Source organism: Chelon labrosus (genome assembly GCF_963514085.1).
Source record: "Chelon labrosus genome assembly, chromosome: 3".
Classification (NCBI taxonomy): Eukaryota; Metazoa; Chordata; class Actinopteri; order Mugiliformes; family Mugilidae; genus Chelon; species Chelon labrosus.
Genome location: NC_140339.1, coordinates 8,035,583 through 8,050,574, shown reverse-complemented (window position 1 = coordinate 8,050,574; position 14,992 = coordinate 8,035,583). Strand labels below are relative to the sequence as shown.

At 40.6% G+C, this 14,992-nt stretch overlaps 1 protein-coding gene across 1 annotated transcript in view; it reads right to left on the bottom strand.

Moving 5' to 3' along the window:
* The window catches only part of cdkl5 (cyclin dependent kinase like 5), a 36,968-nt gene that overhangs the window by 14,924 nt on the left and 7,052 nt on the right, over window positions 1-14,992 (bottom strand). Inside the window, exons 4-8 of the mRNA XM_084541026.1 lie at window positions 4,656-4,701; window positions 4,434-4,570; window positions 3,803-3,923; window positions 3,161-3,220; window positions 2,144-2,234 (exon numbers count right to left, since the gene is read on the bottom strand). Coding sequence (XP_084397152.1) covers window positions 2,144-2,234; window positions 3,161-3,220; window positions 3,803-3,923; window positions 4,434-4,570; window positions 4,656-4,701 — 455 coding nt within the window. The remainder of the gene's footprint in view (window positions 1-2,143; window positions 2,235-3,160; window positions 3,221-3,802; window positions 3,924-4,433; window positions 4,571-4,655; window positions 4,702-14,992) is intronic.

The window sequence follows — 14,992 nt, the reverse complement described above, 5'->3', positions numbered from 1 at the left end:
TTTGTTAATGCTGACCTCTCGTCTCACATACCCCACAACTATATGTGCAAAAAATAATAACAGTAAACGCTTTCACACCTATGAAACGTGAAATTATTTGAGCAGTTCTCATGAAATTACACTGTCATGACGTGCAAAGCCAACGTTTTTCCAGTGGAGGGCCATCGTGACCCCCAATACAGGAACAGAATACAGTGCAAAACACTGTATTCTAAACCAATGGCACAAGTTGGACCCCTGACGCTGGTTTTTCAGTTCAACTCAGTGAGATAGATTTCTCTAAATGGCTGATCAACTTTGTGAACCAGTGCACGAGAAAAAAAATAAATAAATCTAAGATAAATTAACCAGCTAATTTGGTTAATGATGAATACTGGTATAAAGACGTCTTCTATTTTAGAACATCTGTACCAGCCAGGTGTCGGCTTTTAGTCTAGACACAGGAGACGTGAGGAGACGTCTCAGTTGGCCTTCGTTGCCGGCAGCTCCGGTGACGGTTTGGTGCATCCTTACCAATAAAAGTGGGCGTCTGAGCTCCTCAAGGCCGAGCACGACGTTAGGATTAAACAAGGACCTTGTGGAATTTTTCATTTCACCAAACTGTCCCTTGACTTCAAACAGCATTTAAGTTTTTGTTTTGTCCAGTGTAGTTCTGTTAGATTATTATATTACTGAATTACACTTTTTGCTGTATAGTTCAAATATGATTGATTGACAAGACGTTTATGAACAGATGTGATTACATGCATCCATGGTTTGCCTACTTTAATTCAGAATTTTTTAAGACATATTGAAGCACAGGGTGGCACAGTGGTGTGGTGTTTAGCACTGATGATTCACAGCAAGAAGGTGGTTCTGGGTTCGAATCCATCGGCCGACTGGGGCCTTTCTGTGTGGAGTTTGCATGTTCTCCCTGTGTCTGCGTGGGTTCTCTCCGGGTTCTTCGGCTTCCTCCCACCGTCCAAAGACATGCTTGTTAGGTTAATTGGTGATTCTAAATTAGTGAATGGTTGTCTGTCTCTCTGTGTTAGCAATGGACTGGAGACCTGTCCAGGGTGTACCCCGCCTCTGGCCCAATGACAGCTGGGATAGGCTCCAGCCCCCCGTGACCCAAGAGGACAAGTGGTTACAGAAAATGAATGAATGATTGACCGTTGAAGCATTGTGTTCTTCTCTAACTTCATTGACTGATGACATTCGCCACTTCTTAGGAAAAATAAACCATTACAAATTGATAATCTAAAAATGTCCGTCTCACACTTACCTTCAACTTTCATCGAGATAAAGATTTTGCTTACATTTTGCTAAGTTTATGGTTTAGAGACATCACTGTGTTAGACAACAAAACTGTAAAGAGTTATGGAGACTGGCAACTAAGACTAGACGAGTCACTTTCTTGCATATTTTCTCTATTTTCTTGTTTAAATGTAATTCTCTTCTGGAGGTCTGTCGAAACCGGTTAAGGAAACCATCAACTTTAACTGCTAATATTACGCAGAGATATACATGTAGCATAACAACTTATATGATCTCATACTCAGGACGTAATGATCAAATGTGCTAGATCTCTAGTAGAACCATCAATGGCCCTAGAAAAAAGATCTAGCATAGTCCAAGTTGACTTTAAAAGCTTCAAAGTTCAATCAGATAAAGACACATAGATATCCCAGATGTTTCCCAGAGAACTCAGCGTGACACATTTGGGTTCTTTGCTCTCAGCTTGTAACGAGCAGCTCACTCGTGGCTGGCTTTATACAGTTCTATAACTATTACATGTTTTCACAAAAACATATTTTCATTTTGTTGGTAGGCAGTCTGTTAATGCAAGTTTTTAGTTCCCCTCCATGCAACCCCTGGCCTCGTACTACCTTACACATGCAGATGAGCCTTCGCAGCAGGTTTGACAGCTTTTGAATTTGTGAAAACGAGAGCAAGTGAGGTATCGGAGGTGGTATCGTGAGAGAAAATGAATGGAATCAGTGTGTCCTCATCTGATACCAACTTCTGGAAAAAAGAAAATCTCAACACATCTGAGAAAAATATTTAAAAAAGTCTACTTCTAAAAGATGGTGTGCACTTTCCCTCCCCTCCAGGTTCTCACGTTGTATCAGACACACACATATATATATATACGAGGACCTACCCCAGCAGCAGCTCAGGCGAGCGGTACCATCTTGTAGCCACATACTCAGTGTAGTTGGCATCTGTTCCTTCAGACAGGTTACGAGCAAAACCTGAGCCAGAGTGACACAAACATTAATAAATCCTGTAGACCTCATTCTGTTAAGACCTCCAGTACAGACAGTGTAATAATCTGCAGACACTTCACAGTCATTCTTACTAAAGACATAAACTGTAGACTAATGAGAAGAAATTCGACATTCAAGTCATTTGGACAGTAACAGTCACGACATGCCCATATTCCCATGTGACCAGACTCTAATTAGTTATGTCACTGCAGTCGGTCTGAGGCTCCGCTTTAGATAACTGGTGTACAGAGAGTCCATTTTAAGCACGAAAAGTCACAATAAACAGAATGCCAGCTCCAACAGTGAATAACAAACAAATCTCACCCCAGCTGACTCAGTAAGATTGCATTAGCCAATTATGCAAAGCTAATCGACCGTGTGAATTTGCAAATACTCCTCCAAATGCAGAATACACACCTGGGCAAATGTGACATATCAGTACGATTCATTAGTGTGATACAGGAGAAGCGGGCGCCTGATATTAACTTAACTTTCTTGAAATACACCTTTGGCAGATTAATTGGGATGACAAGCGCCAGAGTACATCTTATAGTGCCGGTTGGCTGCTTCCCAGCGGCAGAATTGATCCTCCTGATACGCAGCTTTCAAGGTGACAAATTAACGGTGGGATTTTTCACACTGAACTGAGCCCAGAGAAACCAAACTGGGCACCACGGAACTACTGATATAGCTGCAAGACTCACAGCTAAGCTGGATGAATCTGTACATAACTGAAGAATGTTTAATAAATGACCAGGAAAAATCGATTCGGTCTGTTAACAAAATGCCTGTTAACAAAATCTGTTACCTTCATTCGTCTGACTGTGGGGTTTAACTGCATTATACAAGCATATTTCAAGAATTCAGATTATACAAAACATGTCTGCGGTGAAGAACAGAAGAAGACTCACCAAAGTCGCAGAGTTTGAGGATATCCTCAGAGCTGATGAGGAGGTTCTCCGGCTTGATATCTGGAAGAAAAACACAGAAAAATAATTCAATTAATTCAATTCTATTACGTCCTCGGGGTTGAACGCCTCCGCCAACCAGTCAAGTTTCATTTTACATCCATGCCTGTTAAGATTCATATTATATTTGCAGATAAGACTTTAAGCCGGATTTTAAGCCCCGGACATTTTGGTGGTGAAATCTTGCCACTTATTAATTTTAATAGACATTTGTGTTAAATCACAAAAGTGTGTTTTGAGTTGTGAGGTTGTGGTGACCTTTGAAAACCAATTTTCTAATTTCTAATTCGTTTTTGAGTCCGTGAGTTAAATCAGAGGAAATTCCTTTGAGATACTGTGTTCACATTAATGACCCTAACCTTTAACATATTGTACTACTTTCACTGAAAACTGTATCATGCTATTAAATCCCTCTAATTCCTGAAAAAAAAAAATGGCAACATGGCACCAGTACCTAAACCCCTGCGCCTCACATGCCTGGCATATGTTTTGAATTCACACAAATTCAATGTAATTTCTCTGTTTCTCACAAAAGGATTAGTCAAAATTGAATAATAATAATAAAAAAAGAGATAAACTCCTCACCTCTGTGCACTATCTCATTCTTGTGACACCAGTTGATGGCTTTGATGAGCTGGTAGATGTAGCTGCGGACTTTATCAGGCGGTGCACCGGTGGGCAGTTCTTCCAATAGCTCCAGCATGTTCTGCAAAACCACAAAAATAAAGCTCATCAAGAGGGTGGGGATTCAGGCCCCAGCAATGACAAGCTGCTACTGTTACTGAGCCCTTGAGCAAAGCCCTGAACCCTGTCTGCTTACAGGTGTTTCCTATCATTGCGTGTTCTGGACCCAGCTCCCTAACAAAGCTTATATATGCAAAGTATATAAGTTCCTTTATAATGTGACATAATAAAGGTTTCTTAAACTCTGACATGGGGACAAGAGGGGACACCAAGTTAAATGACGAGAGCACAGTGTGAAAATAAAACCTGTCATGAAATAAACTGGCTGGATACCCTGGCAACACAGTGGGGAATACCATTACTCACCAACAGAATAGTTCATATGTTGCCATGGTGACACTTTTTTTTTTTTTTTTTTTTTATGCTTAACTGAGCAGACTCAACACCCTGAAACTTAGAGTCCACATGCAAGCAATACAGAGAAGGATGATCATGTGCGGTCAGCGTGCAGGGGAATCATCGTTCAACTGACCCTCTCGACATATTCAAAGACAAGGTAGAGTTTCCCCCTCCTGCGGAAAGCCTCCTTCAGCTCGACGATGTTGTCCTGCTTCAGGGTCCGAAGCATCTTCAGCTCCCGGAGCGTCGTCTCCTTGACCTCCTCATTTTCTGCGTGGAAAACAAAGAGAGCTCAGCACACAACCTCTTTCCCCTCCGTCATTTCCTCCCACCCCTCCACCACGCCGTCGCTCACCTTCGCTGTCTTTGAACTTCTTAATAGCCACCAGCTCGTTGGTTTCCTGCAAGGATGTGAGCACATGGGCTGCGTTAACACCAAATAAAACTTGTTAAGTTGGAATTCAAGCGCGGAAAATATCTCCAGAACAAAAGGTGAAAATGAGAAATAATAGATATGGTGAGGATATTTTATTCATTCGCTGCCCACTCTTATCATGAAAAAAAAAAAAAAGTATTCCTGTGGCAGTGCCAACACAAGAGCCATGCTGTTGCTCTCATTTCCATTGCTTTACCACAGGGCACTCTCCCAAAATTAAAAACAGTGCATATTTGGCATACTTAAAATGCATCTTATGTCTCTATCAGCTTCTTGCAGGTTGCTTGATTGACCTTGCTGTATTTTTACAAGCCGGTGTGGTTGCAAATTCAAAGATTTGCCGTAGCTTTGTTTCAAATGCTGTGCTGCCGCTCCAGGGCTTTGGGCTGACACTGTATATTGCGCAAGTGTAGCTGTCGATCACATATTTTATAGTATTGTGCACACACAGCAAGTTCATGAAGAGCTTTAGTTTGGTCAAAGTTATTTTGCTGCATATTTCCTTAGGCTGAAACGCAGTTCTGGATAATCTTTATGCAAAAGGATAATCACACTCTTTATTGGATTTATCTCCACTAGCCTGGAAGCCAGACTGAACTTCACCCAAACTCAAACATTTTGCGGGGGAAAGTTGGTCTGGAGGCGCTCCATTAGGAGTTGATTATGCCCGTTGAAGATCTGCCAGGCTGATCAAATTGTTGTTTGGGAAGAGTTTATTTGGGGATGTAGAGATGAGCAACAGTGACGTGGTGAGAACAGAGTCTGGCTACAACAAGCTGGAGTTATGGAAATTAGGGAAAAAAATACCACCACTTCTCAGTGGGATAATTAAAAAATATCAGAATGTAGTGCAAAATTTTCATTAGTGAGAATGATGTTGTTACTCTGCTGAGCTGTGTTTAGGCCGAGTGAGAAGCTAGAAATAACTGAAACAGTCTAAAAATTCAGTAAATCAACATTTTGATGCCATGTCTCAAAAAACAACAACAAAGAAAATGGCTATTTGCCACTAGAGAAGTATTAGTGTAGTAGTTATTATGGTCATTTTAAACCTGCCAAAATATGTCTGTCGTCATCAAACAGGTCAACCGATCAGGCATAACATTATGACCACCTTCCTAATATTGTCTAGGTCTCCCTTTTGCCTCCAAAACAGTTGTGACTCATCAGAGAATGGCCATGGACCTTCTGAGGGTGTCCTATGGTGTCTGGTAACAGGATGTTATTAGTGGGGAGCCTTTTGGTCCTATGGGTTGAGGGGAGGGACCTCTGTGGATCATCCCACAGATACTTGATCAGTTTGGGATCTAAGGTCTACACCTTGTGCTGTTGTTCATGTTTTCGTGTTTTTGTGTCTGTGTCAGGCTGCATCCTGCTGGGGATGGCTGCTGCCATCAAGGAGTGTCATTGCTATGGGGTGGGGTTGTCTGGTCTGGTCTAGGTGGGTGGTACATGTCTAAGCAACATGCACACAAATGCCAGGTCCAAAAGCTTCCCAGCAGAACACTGAATTGTCACAAGATGGTCAATGTTATTCACTTCTCCTGTCAATGGTTTTAATGTTATGCATAATCGCTGTAAACCCAGCAGTTAAGGAACATTATCATTGGGATGAGAGTCCAATATTCTCTTGATTAGCTCTGGTTTTGATGAACCCCTGCAGTAAGTATGTCTCTCTTTAGCTGTTAAATGCTTCACCAGCTTGGCGCTAACTGTGTCCTTCTGCATTTTGGTGCTACATTGGGCTTTTATGGCCTTTTCACTGAAAACAGCTGCCTGTGCTGACCAAAAGCAACACTATGGGAGTGGTGTGAATCAAAACAGTAACGCTGGTGTAAAGAAACTCCAAGCAATATAGCGGAGAGGAGCTGCAGATTCAGTAGATTATATTCTATAGGTTCATATTTTCACTGTGTGCTGTGTCCACATCCTTGATTCTCTTCAGTCTTAATGTTGGACCTGGAGGCCGGGTGAGGACAGCAAGCCAAAGGGAATTACAACATCTCGGCCAGAGTCCTCGGCTACTCTCAAGTTCCTCTATTGACCTTTTGTTCACAGAGGATGAGACAGCACAGTCAGGCCCACTGTTGGGAAGAGGCAACGCTGCAAGGAGCTGCATGTCACTGGCAGCGTCGCTCTTGTTCACACAAGCCACTTGTTTGTCTGCATGCTCTCTTTTCAAATACAAAGTCGTCCGTTTAGAGATTTTCACATGACAGACAAATGGAATGAAACAACATGGATTTACAGCTCTGGCAGCCCTTAATCCTGAGAGTGCACTGATTTAGTCAGCACACCCAAAGTTAACCCTGAGGTTTGCTAATTTTTTCTTGATGGTATATACAGGTCCTCAGTGTTCCCCATACAATGTTAATATTATGGTGGGCCAACTGGGTCTAATTTACTAGATTTTTAGACCATGGAGATTTACAGTTATTCAAAGAGAGTTGGTCAAAACTCGGAGGAAACGACTCCAGATGTAACGTGAACTAGCTAAATTTTATAAGCTAGCTAGCAAAGTTAGATTGAAAGTCAGTTGTTTACTATAAATTAGATTTATTCGTTGATACTTTATTTAATCTGACATACATTTTCCCATAGACTGCACCGTTTCAACTGCTTATGTTTAGCTTTCCTGTAGATAAACTACACAGGCTGCTGCTGTTTGTCGCTAAATCCAATATCCGTGTTATTACGGTAATTAAAAGACGGACTGATACAAAACGCATGATCTTATTATCTTATTTATGTGCCTCTGTACTGTAGAAATAGTTTTTAATAGTTGGGACAGAATCATAATTAGGGGCTTTTATTAAGATCTCATGAAACTTTGTGGGAAACACTGGGTTCTGGTTGTCACCTTACACAAAAACAAGTCCTAATATATTGTGTATTAGTCTGAGACATTATCCATATTGCCTACTCTTAACCACAACAATTATCTTTTGCTTTTCAAAGATCTCGTCAAGATAAAGTGCCTACATAAAATGAGAAATTATTTTCCCTGTTCATCTATTATGTAAGATTTTATAAATTAACACCTAAGATGATGCCTTACATCGTTAAATCCAAAGACGCAAATGTACGTTGCATACAATAACCCCAGGAGAGAGTCTGCTTGGTTCTTTGACAAACAAATAATCAATTATCAAAGAGTCACCAATGAATTTTCTGGTGATAACCTACCAGAAATTAATTAACAAGTCCTCTGAGGGCTCCAGTACTGCATATAGGTACCGTATAGACACCAGGAAACACTGGCTAGCGTGTAGGTTTCTGCTATTGTCACTCCCAAAACACAAATTCAAGATAACACATAAGCCTCCATACAAACACCCACATACGCTAATACAACACTTGCATAAAGTGGCAGAACATTGCACAAACGCTGGCACACATTCATTCGACTAATTAAATGTTCCATCAAACGCATACGTAAAGTGTACATAATTCATACGGGGACACACGTTTAAAATGCAGTTTCATTCAACGCATTTTGTGGTACGTTCATCGCCGCTGTTTCACCTGGTTGGGTTTCAGCCCAGAGTCTTACAGTCCTGTGATTCCCTCAACCATATTCATGTCTGCTGTAGACTCCTAACAGGGGTGACCCATTTACCATCAGCATAGTCTCTGTATTCAATCCCTCCCTCTGCATCTCCTCCTCTCCATCACACACACACTCACACATTGCTTCTCTTTTTCTCTCTTTCTCTCTCTCTCTACCTCCGCCACCCTTTTCTCTTTTGCCCTGCTTCCAGCTGAGAAAAGTAAAAATAACTGCTCTCTTGCAGCAAAGCTAAACGCTTTTATTGCCATGGTCTGAGTCGCTGGCTCTGCATGTGAAAATGAATCCCTTACGCTGTTATGTAAGCGGGGAAAGGTGTCACATGTCACTTCTTGGTAACTTCAAGAGAAGGAGAGGATACCCGATTTTACATGGCCGCGCTTTGACAGCTGGTATTTAAATTTTTATGAACTGGAGATTCGCAGAGAGTAGAGGAGTCCAATAAAATCAAAGGAGACTGAGACGGAAAAATAATGAAATGGAAAAATGTGCTTAGGTTTATTTGTGCTATGTAAGCATAGAAAGAGATTAATAGATGAATTACATTAAGAGGAAAAGGCTCATCTTATAGTCATGGCTTTTAATAGTGCACTGTGGGTTTCTAAGAGTTTTCCTGCTGGAAACAGCTGACACATGAGACGTTGTAGGATACGGGCTACTGATCATAAAACCAAAAACAGTGACTTAAATCTGAAAGCCACAAACCCAATACAGTCACAGTGGTGTCTCATTAAAGCGTTGACATTTTTGTTGTGATACTGACTTCTGGTGTTACATTGTTTTTGTTTTTTAATTCAGTTTGGGTTTTTAATGTATCTTCTTCCTGTTTTACTTTGAAAAGGTTTTTTGGCCCCGTATCTTCCTCTTTTAGCTCCTTTGTGTTTTCCCACCTGTGAGATTTTTTTGCTCGCCCCTTACTGGTTTCACCTGTGTCTCATTATCCCATCATACCTAGTGTGTGTATATATACACTGTTTGAGAAGGGTCAAATCATTGGCATGCATCAAGCAGAGAAAACATCTAAGGAGATTGCAGAAACTACTAAAATTGGGTTAAGAACTGTCCAACGCATTATTATAAACTGGAAGAAATGTGGTCGGAAAAAAATCCTGATTGATCGTGGTTGGCGATCATTTAAACGTTTGGTGAAATCAAAGCGAAGAAAAACAACAGTAGAACTCAGGGCTATGTTATATAGTGAAAGTAAGAACATTTCCACACGTACAATGTGAAGGGAACTCGAGGGATTGGGACTGAACAGCTGTGTAGCCTTAAGAAAACCACTAATCAGTGAGGCTAACCGGAAAAAAGGCTTCAGTTTGCTAGGGAGCATAAAGATTGGACTCTGGAGCAATGGAAGAAGGTCATGTGGTCTGATGAGTCCAGATTTACCCTGTTTCAGAGTGATGGGGGCATCAGGGTAAGAAGAGAGGCAGATGAAGTGATGCACCCATCATGCCTAGTGTCTACTGTACAAGCCTGTGGGGGCAGTGCTATGATCTGGGGTTGCTGCAGTTGCTCAGGTCTAGGTTCAGCAACATTATGTTGCCCAAAGCATGAGGTCAGCTGACCACCTGAATATACTGATTGACCAGGTTATTCCATCAGTAGATTTTTTCTTCTCTGATGTTCACGGGCATATTCCAAGATGACAATGCCAGGATTCATGGGGCTCAAATTGTGAAAGAGTGGTTCAGGGAACATGAGAAATCATTCTCACACATGGATTGGCCACCACAGAGTCCAGACCTTAACCCCATTGAGAATCTTTGGGATGTGCTGGAGAAGGCTTTGTGCAGTGCTCAGACTCTCCCATCATCAATACAAGATCTTGGTGAATAATTAATGCAACACTGGATGGAAATAAATCTTGTGACCTTGTAGAAGCTTATGGAAACAATGCCACAGCGAATGCATGCTGTAATCATCAACCATCTTTGAGTTTGTTTGAGGCGCTCTTTAGTCTCTGGTTTCCAGATGTCCTCCCCAGTGTTTCCTCACTGTGCCTCCTGAGTTCAAGTGCTACGTTTATTTGGATTTATTTAGATTACCAGCTCATCTTCCCAGCACATTTTGCTGTCTTTTTAGGAAGTTTCCTTCTCCTCCTGTGTCTTGCACATGTGGTCCTAACTCCCTGCTAAACATCCCAACAATTTCTATACACTCTTGTTTGCCTTTTTACAAGAAAATTTCAACCAGTTTCTCTCTTCATTCTGCTGATTGTCTGCAGGTCATGTTCAGTCCAGCTTGGCAGCGTAAGTAATCCACTAACCCAGGGCTCAATAACCCCTACTATCGAAAGAGCTAGATCTAGAGTTGCACAAAAAAAAAAAAAAAAGTGTATTAAATGCTGTTACCACTGCCTAATTGGTCTGAATTAGCATATCACCATTACTGATACGCTTTAATGGGGAGCTAGCTAGTTGCTAGCCTCAGGCAACTGCTTGAAAAAGATGTTGGGCTTGAATGTAGTTATCTAAAAACACATGCAAATGTATTGTTGGAAAAAGACGTGTTGCATATGGTCACCAAGAGAATAAAACTAGCTGCCTGATTTGTTTGTTTCAGACACGTTATACACAAACTAGATGGGTTTAAAGACCTCTGACCCACCAATTCCTTCCTACTCTTTCTCCTCTGAGCTACAAGATTAATTTCAGTCTTGCAGGTGGTCAAATTGTTCCAACCACTCACTGTATACAAAGATTGACAAACCCTCCATGACATAACCCACGAGATGAAGAGCAGCTCTGAAAGTCAGTGTGGGTGGCTGTGCCTAACTCCTCCTAAAATGTTCCAGAAACCATTGTGTTTGCCAGAGTTTGCCTCTTGCTTTGAATAGGGTCGTGTATACCACGGTCATGAGAACAAATCCATACCTTCATGTTGTTTTCAGGAGTTGTGGTGTGTTTGACGGTTTCAGAAAATGGTTAAAGGCTATGCAGTCTTGTGTGTGTGTGTGTGTGTGTGTGTGTGGATGCTAAGGTAATTTTGCATTATGCATTTTGTGCCTTTCCTACATTATATCACCTGCTTGCCAAACTGTTGACCTGTGTGTCTTCTAGATGCAGACACTTGCCTACACTTAGTGTTCTCAAGCTTTTAAATAGACACTACCACTTGAACATCAAGCATATCATGTACACATGCTGTAATCTGAGCTCCAGGGTAAGGTAAACCATACAAACCCAGGTCCCACCACTATACTGTGTATTGTTGAAAGTCACCAATGATAGAATTGTGACTTTAGGGCAAAGGAAGCCAACATAAAAGCACTAAACTTGATAAGATCTGTCCAAGTAGAAACATACCGTATGGGTCCTCAATTGCAAAGCAACTGAACTATTGTGTTGTGGAGTTTTTTTTATATCACATTTAATTTTGATGTAATAATAAAGAAGCCCTCCCTATTACATTCACCAGACTCCTGTTTTTCACACGCTCAGTCAATACTCTGACGGACATCTTGCTTGCTTTCAGTCATTTTCAGCAACCAGTGATTTCTGTTCCTCCTTGCTTGTCCACTCTCTCGTCAAAATCCAAGAACACATACAAATAACAATAGGCAAGTCAAGTAATTTCCAAAGGCTTCAGTGAGCTGTATTTTAATCAGCGTTGCCAGTTGGACACACAAAAAAATGAAACAAATCAATGCGATCCACTGACTTTGCAGCCGCTCTTCTCTGTATTTAGACAGATTAGTCATGCATGAAGCCATAACTCTGCACACATGAGGAGACTCTGACTCGTCTGTCGCACTATTGTTCTGACAATTACACAGCAAGTAAAATGCACATGCGATGAATTAGTTGTAATTGGCCAATGATTAATTTTCCAGTTTATAGAGAAACATTTGTCTCACAAACGCAGCACTTAACTTCGGCTAACAAAGAGCTCGTTCAGAGAACAAACACTTAAGCCTTCCTCACATAACAGACAGACATCTCTGGAAGATGAGGCGAAAGAAACGTGAAAGCCAATTTCCACGTTGACAGTCAGTTGCGTTTTGCATTCTAACACATCCTATAAGCAGGTTGTCACTGCATTTGTCGGGCTGCACGTCCTCTATCACCGTCCTGTTCTGCTTACCATGTCAGTTTGTTCATGCTAACAGAATGCAAGCCTTTGCACATTTAGAATTACACTCACTGTATATAATTTATGGCGGTTCTGAAATTTTAATGAAACACAGCAGCGAGAGGACTTTGCCAAATATAGGGTCTAAAATGAATGAAACATGAACAAATGGCATGGCAAATGACAGATCCAGAAAAAGGGACCAAAGGGAAAACATTAGGCACTCACAGTGCTACATAATGAATGAACCCATTTTAAATTAAACACAAACCAACACTGGTTCCACCCCAGTTTAGTTTAACACTTCATCTGTCAGCGTAGGCTATAACAACCTGACCAAAACTAAACCAAGATTTATTCTTTCTTAAAGTGAATTTTCTTTCCTTTTCTTTCGCTCTCCTCTCGGTGACTCTGCAGCAACTATCACTCCTCCTACAGCAGTCCTCACATACTCTGTATGTGTGGTGTTAGGTGTTATCCACAATTATATTATGTCCATAAATGTACTGACAGACGGAATGATGTAAAACTGGACTAAAAATGTAATTCTGTGCGGACTCAAAGCAGAACATGCCGCTTCATCCACACGGATGGATCTTAATTATAGAACCACCATCCCTTTTCAGGCTATTTTTAATTGAGTTGTTACATAAAATTCATATTAATATGCAATATTAGTCCATTGCTATCATGGAAAACTTAATACACGGTGCTTAAAAGGCTTTATCCTTGGTGCCGTTATATACAATATGCTCAATCTTATTAGTGGAAGTGGATGGGGCTGTGAGCTGCCTGAAACAAATACCCGCAGACACTCATGGCTGAAAAAGGTCCTGTCAATGTAAAAAAGCAAGAACAAAACCTTTTAATCTATATTTTAAATTATAGTTTTTAATTTCCATGGAATCAGCAGGAATCAGAAATAAGATACATTTATCTTTCAATTAAGAATTGCAGAGATGGTTTTATGTAGAGTTGTAATACGGAGGTTTATATTGCATTTCTTGTTCTTGTTATACAATTATTATGGAAAACACAACAGCCAAATTTAGTTAATTAGGTTTCATGTAATAAGAGCAATAGCTATTGTAAGCTGATTGTAAGATATATTATTCTTTTTACAGTTTGGCTGATGATAAATATCGGCTATTTTTGACTGTGACTCAAGTCAAGTCAAATTTCTATTTACAGAAACAGGAATTAGCCTCAAGGGGATTTACAATCATCTGCACGGCATGCAGCACTGTTCGTCCTTAGACCTTTGAATGGGACAAGGGAAAAACACCTACACAAACACTTTAGTTGGAAAAAATGTTGAGAAATGTGAGAAATACAACAAATTGTGACTGAGGAGGGATTCCTTGGACAGACACATCAATAGACGTTACGGAAATACGGAAAAGCAACATAGCAGACTTTCAGTATAGACGATGACCAAATTAAAGAAGGCACATATTTGAAGGAAATGATGTGGGAGGAGGTCGGGGACCTTCCAGATGTTACCAGACTGCGTCTTAGCTGTTTCCTTCCAGTGAAGGGCACCTACAAATATCTCTCAGCTTTGCTTCTATTCATAGTTTTCACAGTAACGAAAGCCCTGTGTCTCTAATTTTACACACATATATAAATAAATGGTGCTGTGCATAATCGCACACTAAGTGATCAAAAATATCACCTTTCTATGAACTGCTGCTCTCACTGAGATTAAACTCTTAGTTAACATCACTCTATTAATGAACTCCTGAACACAGGTGCTTATAATGGTTGGGTTAATCGTAATCGGCCATTAACTCCATTATGGTCCGATCAAGCGACGGCACCAGTTTGGTGTTTGATTCATAACAATGTTGATGGACATTTTTGGACTCTTAGATTGCTTGTGTAGTGCATTCACCCATGTCCTTGGTTACCTTTATTTCTGTCTGAAACATTACCACTCCACATAGCATAGTCAGCTAGACTGGAGGAATCTTCCTGCATAGGCCATTATAAAACATTATTTACAAAAACCTTAAAGATAATGGAAATGCTAAATCATAGAGCATCTGGTGAAAATAAAATCTGCTGTTAAGGATAATCTAGATTCTCTTCCAACCTGTGCTAGTCACCTGATTTTTCATTTTGTATCATCACCAGGTAAAATATCCAATTTGTCCAATAAACGTTCCCTTTAGGTGTTGAATGGTTGTTTGCATGATATATTAGATGTCAAAGACAGCAAATATTACACCTGCTCGGCATTAGCATCTTTGTGTTGTCATTGGCATTTAGCACCAAACATATATTTCAGAATGGTTGTGGACACAATATGGCTTCAAGTGGTAGTGTGCACAACCTAAACGTCACCATCTGTCCATAAGTAAACTTAAACTTAAAATAAATGAAGTGGAGTTCAACGTACAACACCTCTGCATCCCAAAATGTGTGGCTGTGGCCGGCTATCTGCTATAAAAATTAACCAACTGTGCACGTGCTGGAAAAGCTAACAGGACTGTTTGTGTCCGCTTGTCTTTTGTTTGCAGAAGCATGTTTGCAACCACTGTCTGCTTGCGAGTACTCAACTGTCTACATCTGAACTGAAGTATGTTCAATGCTTCTGTCTCTCTGGATT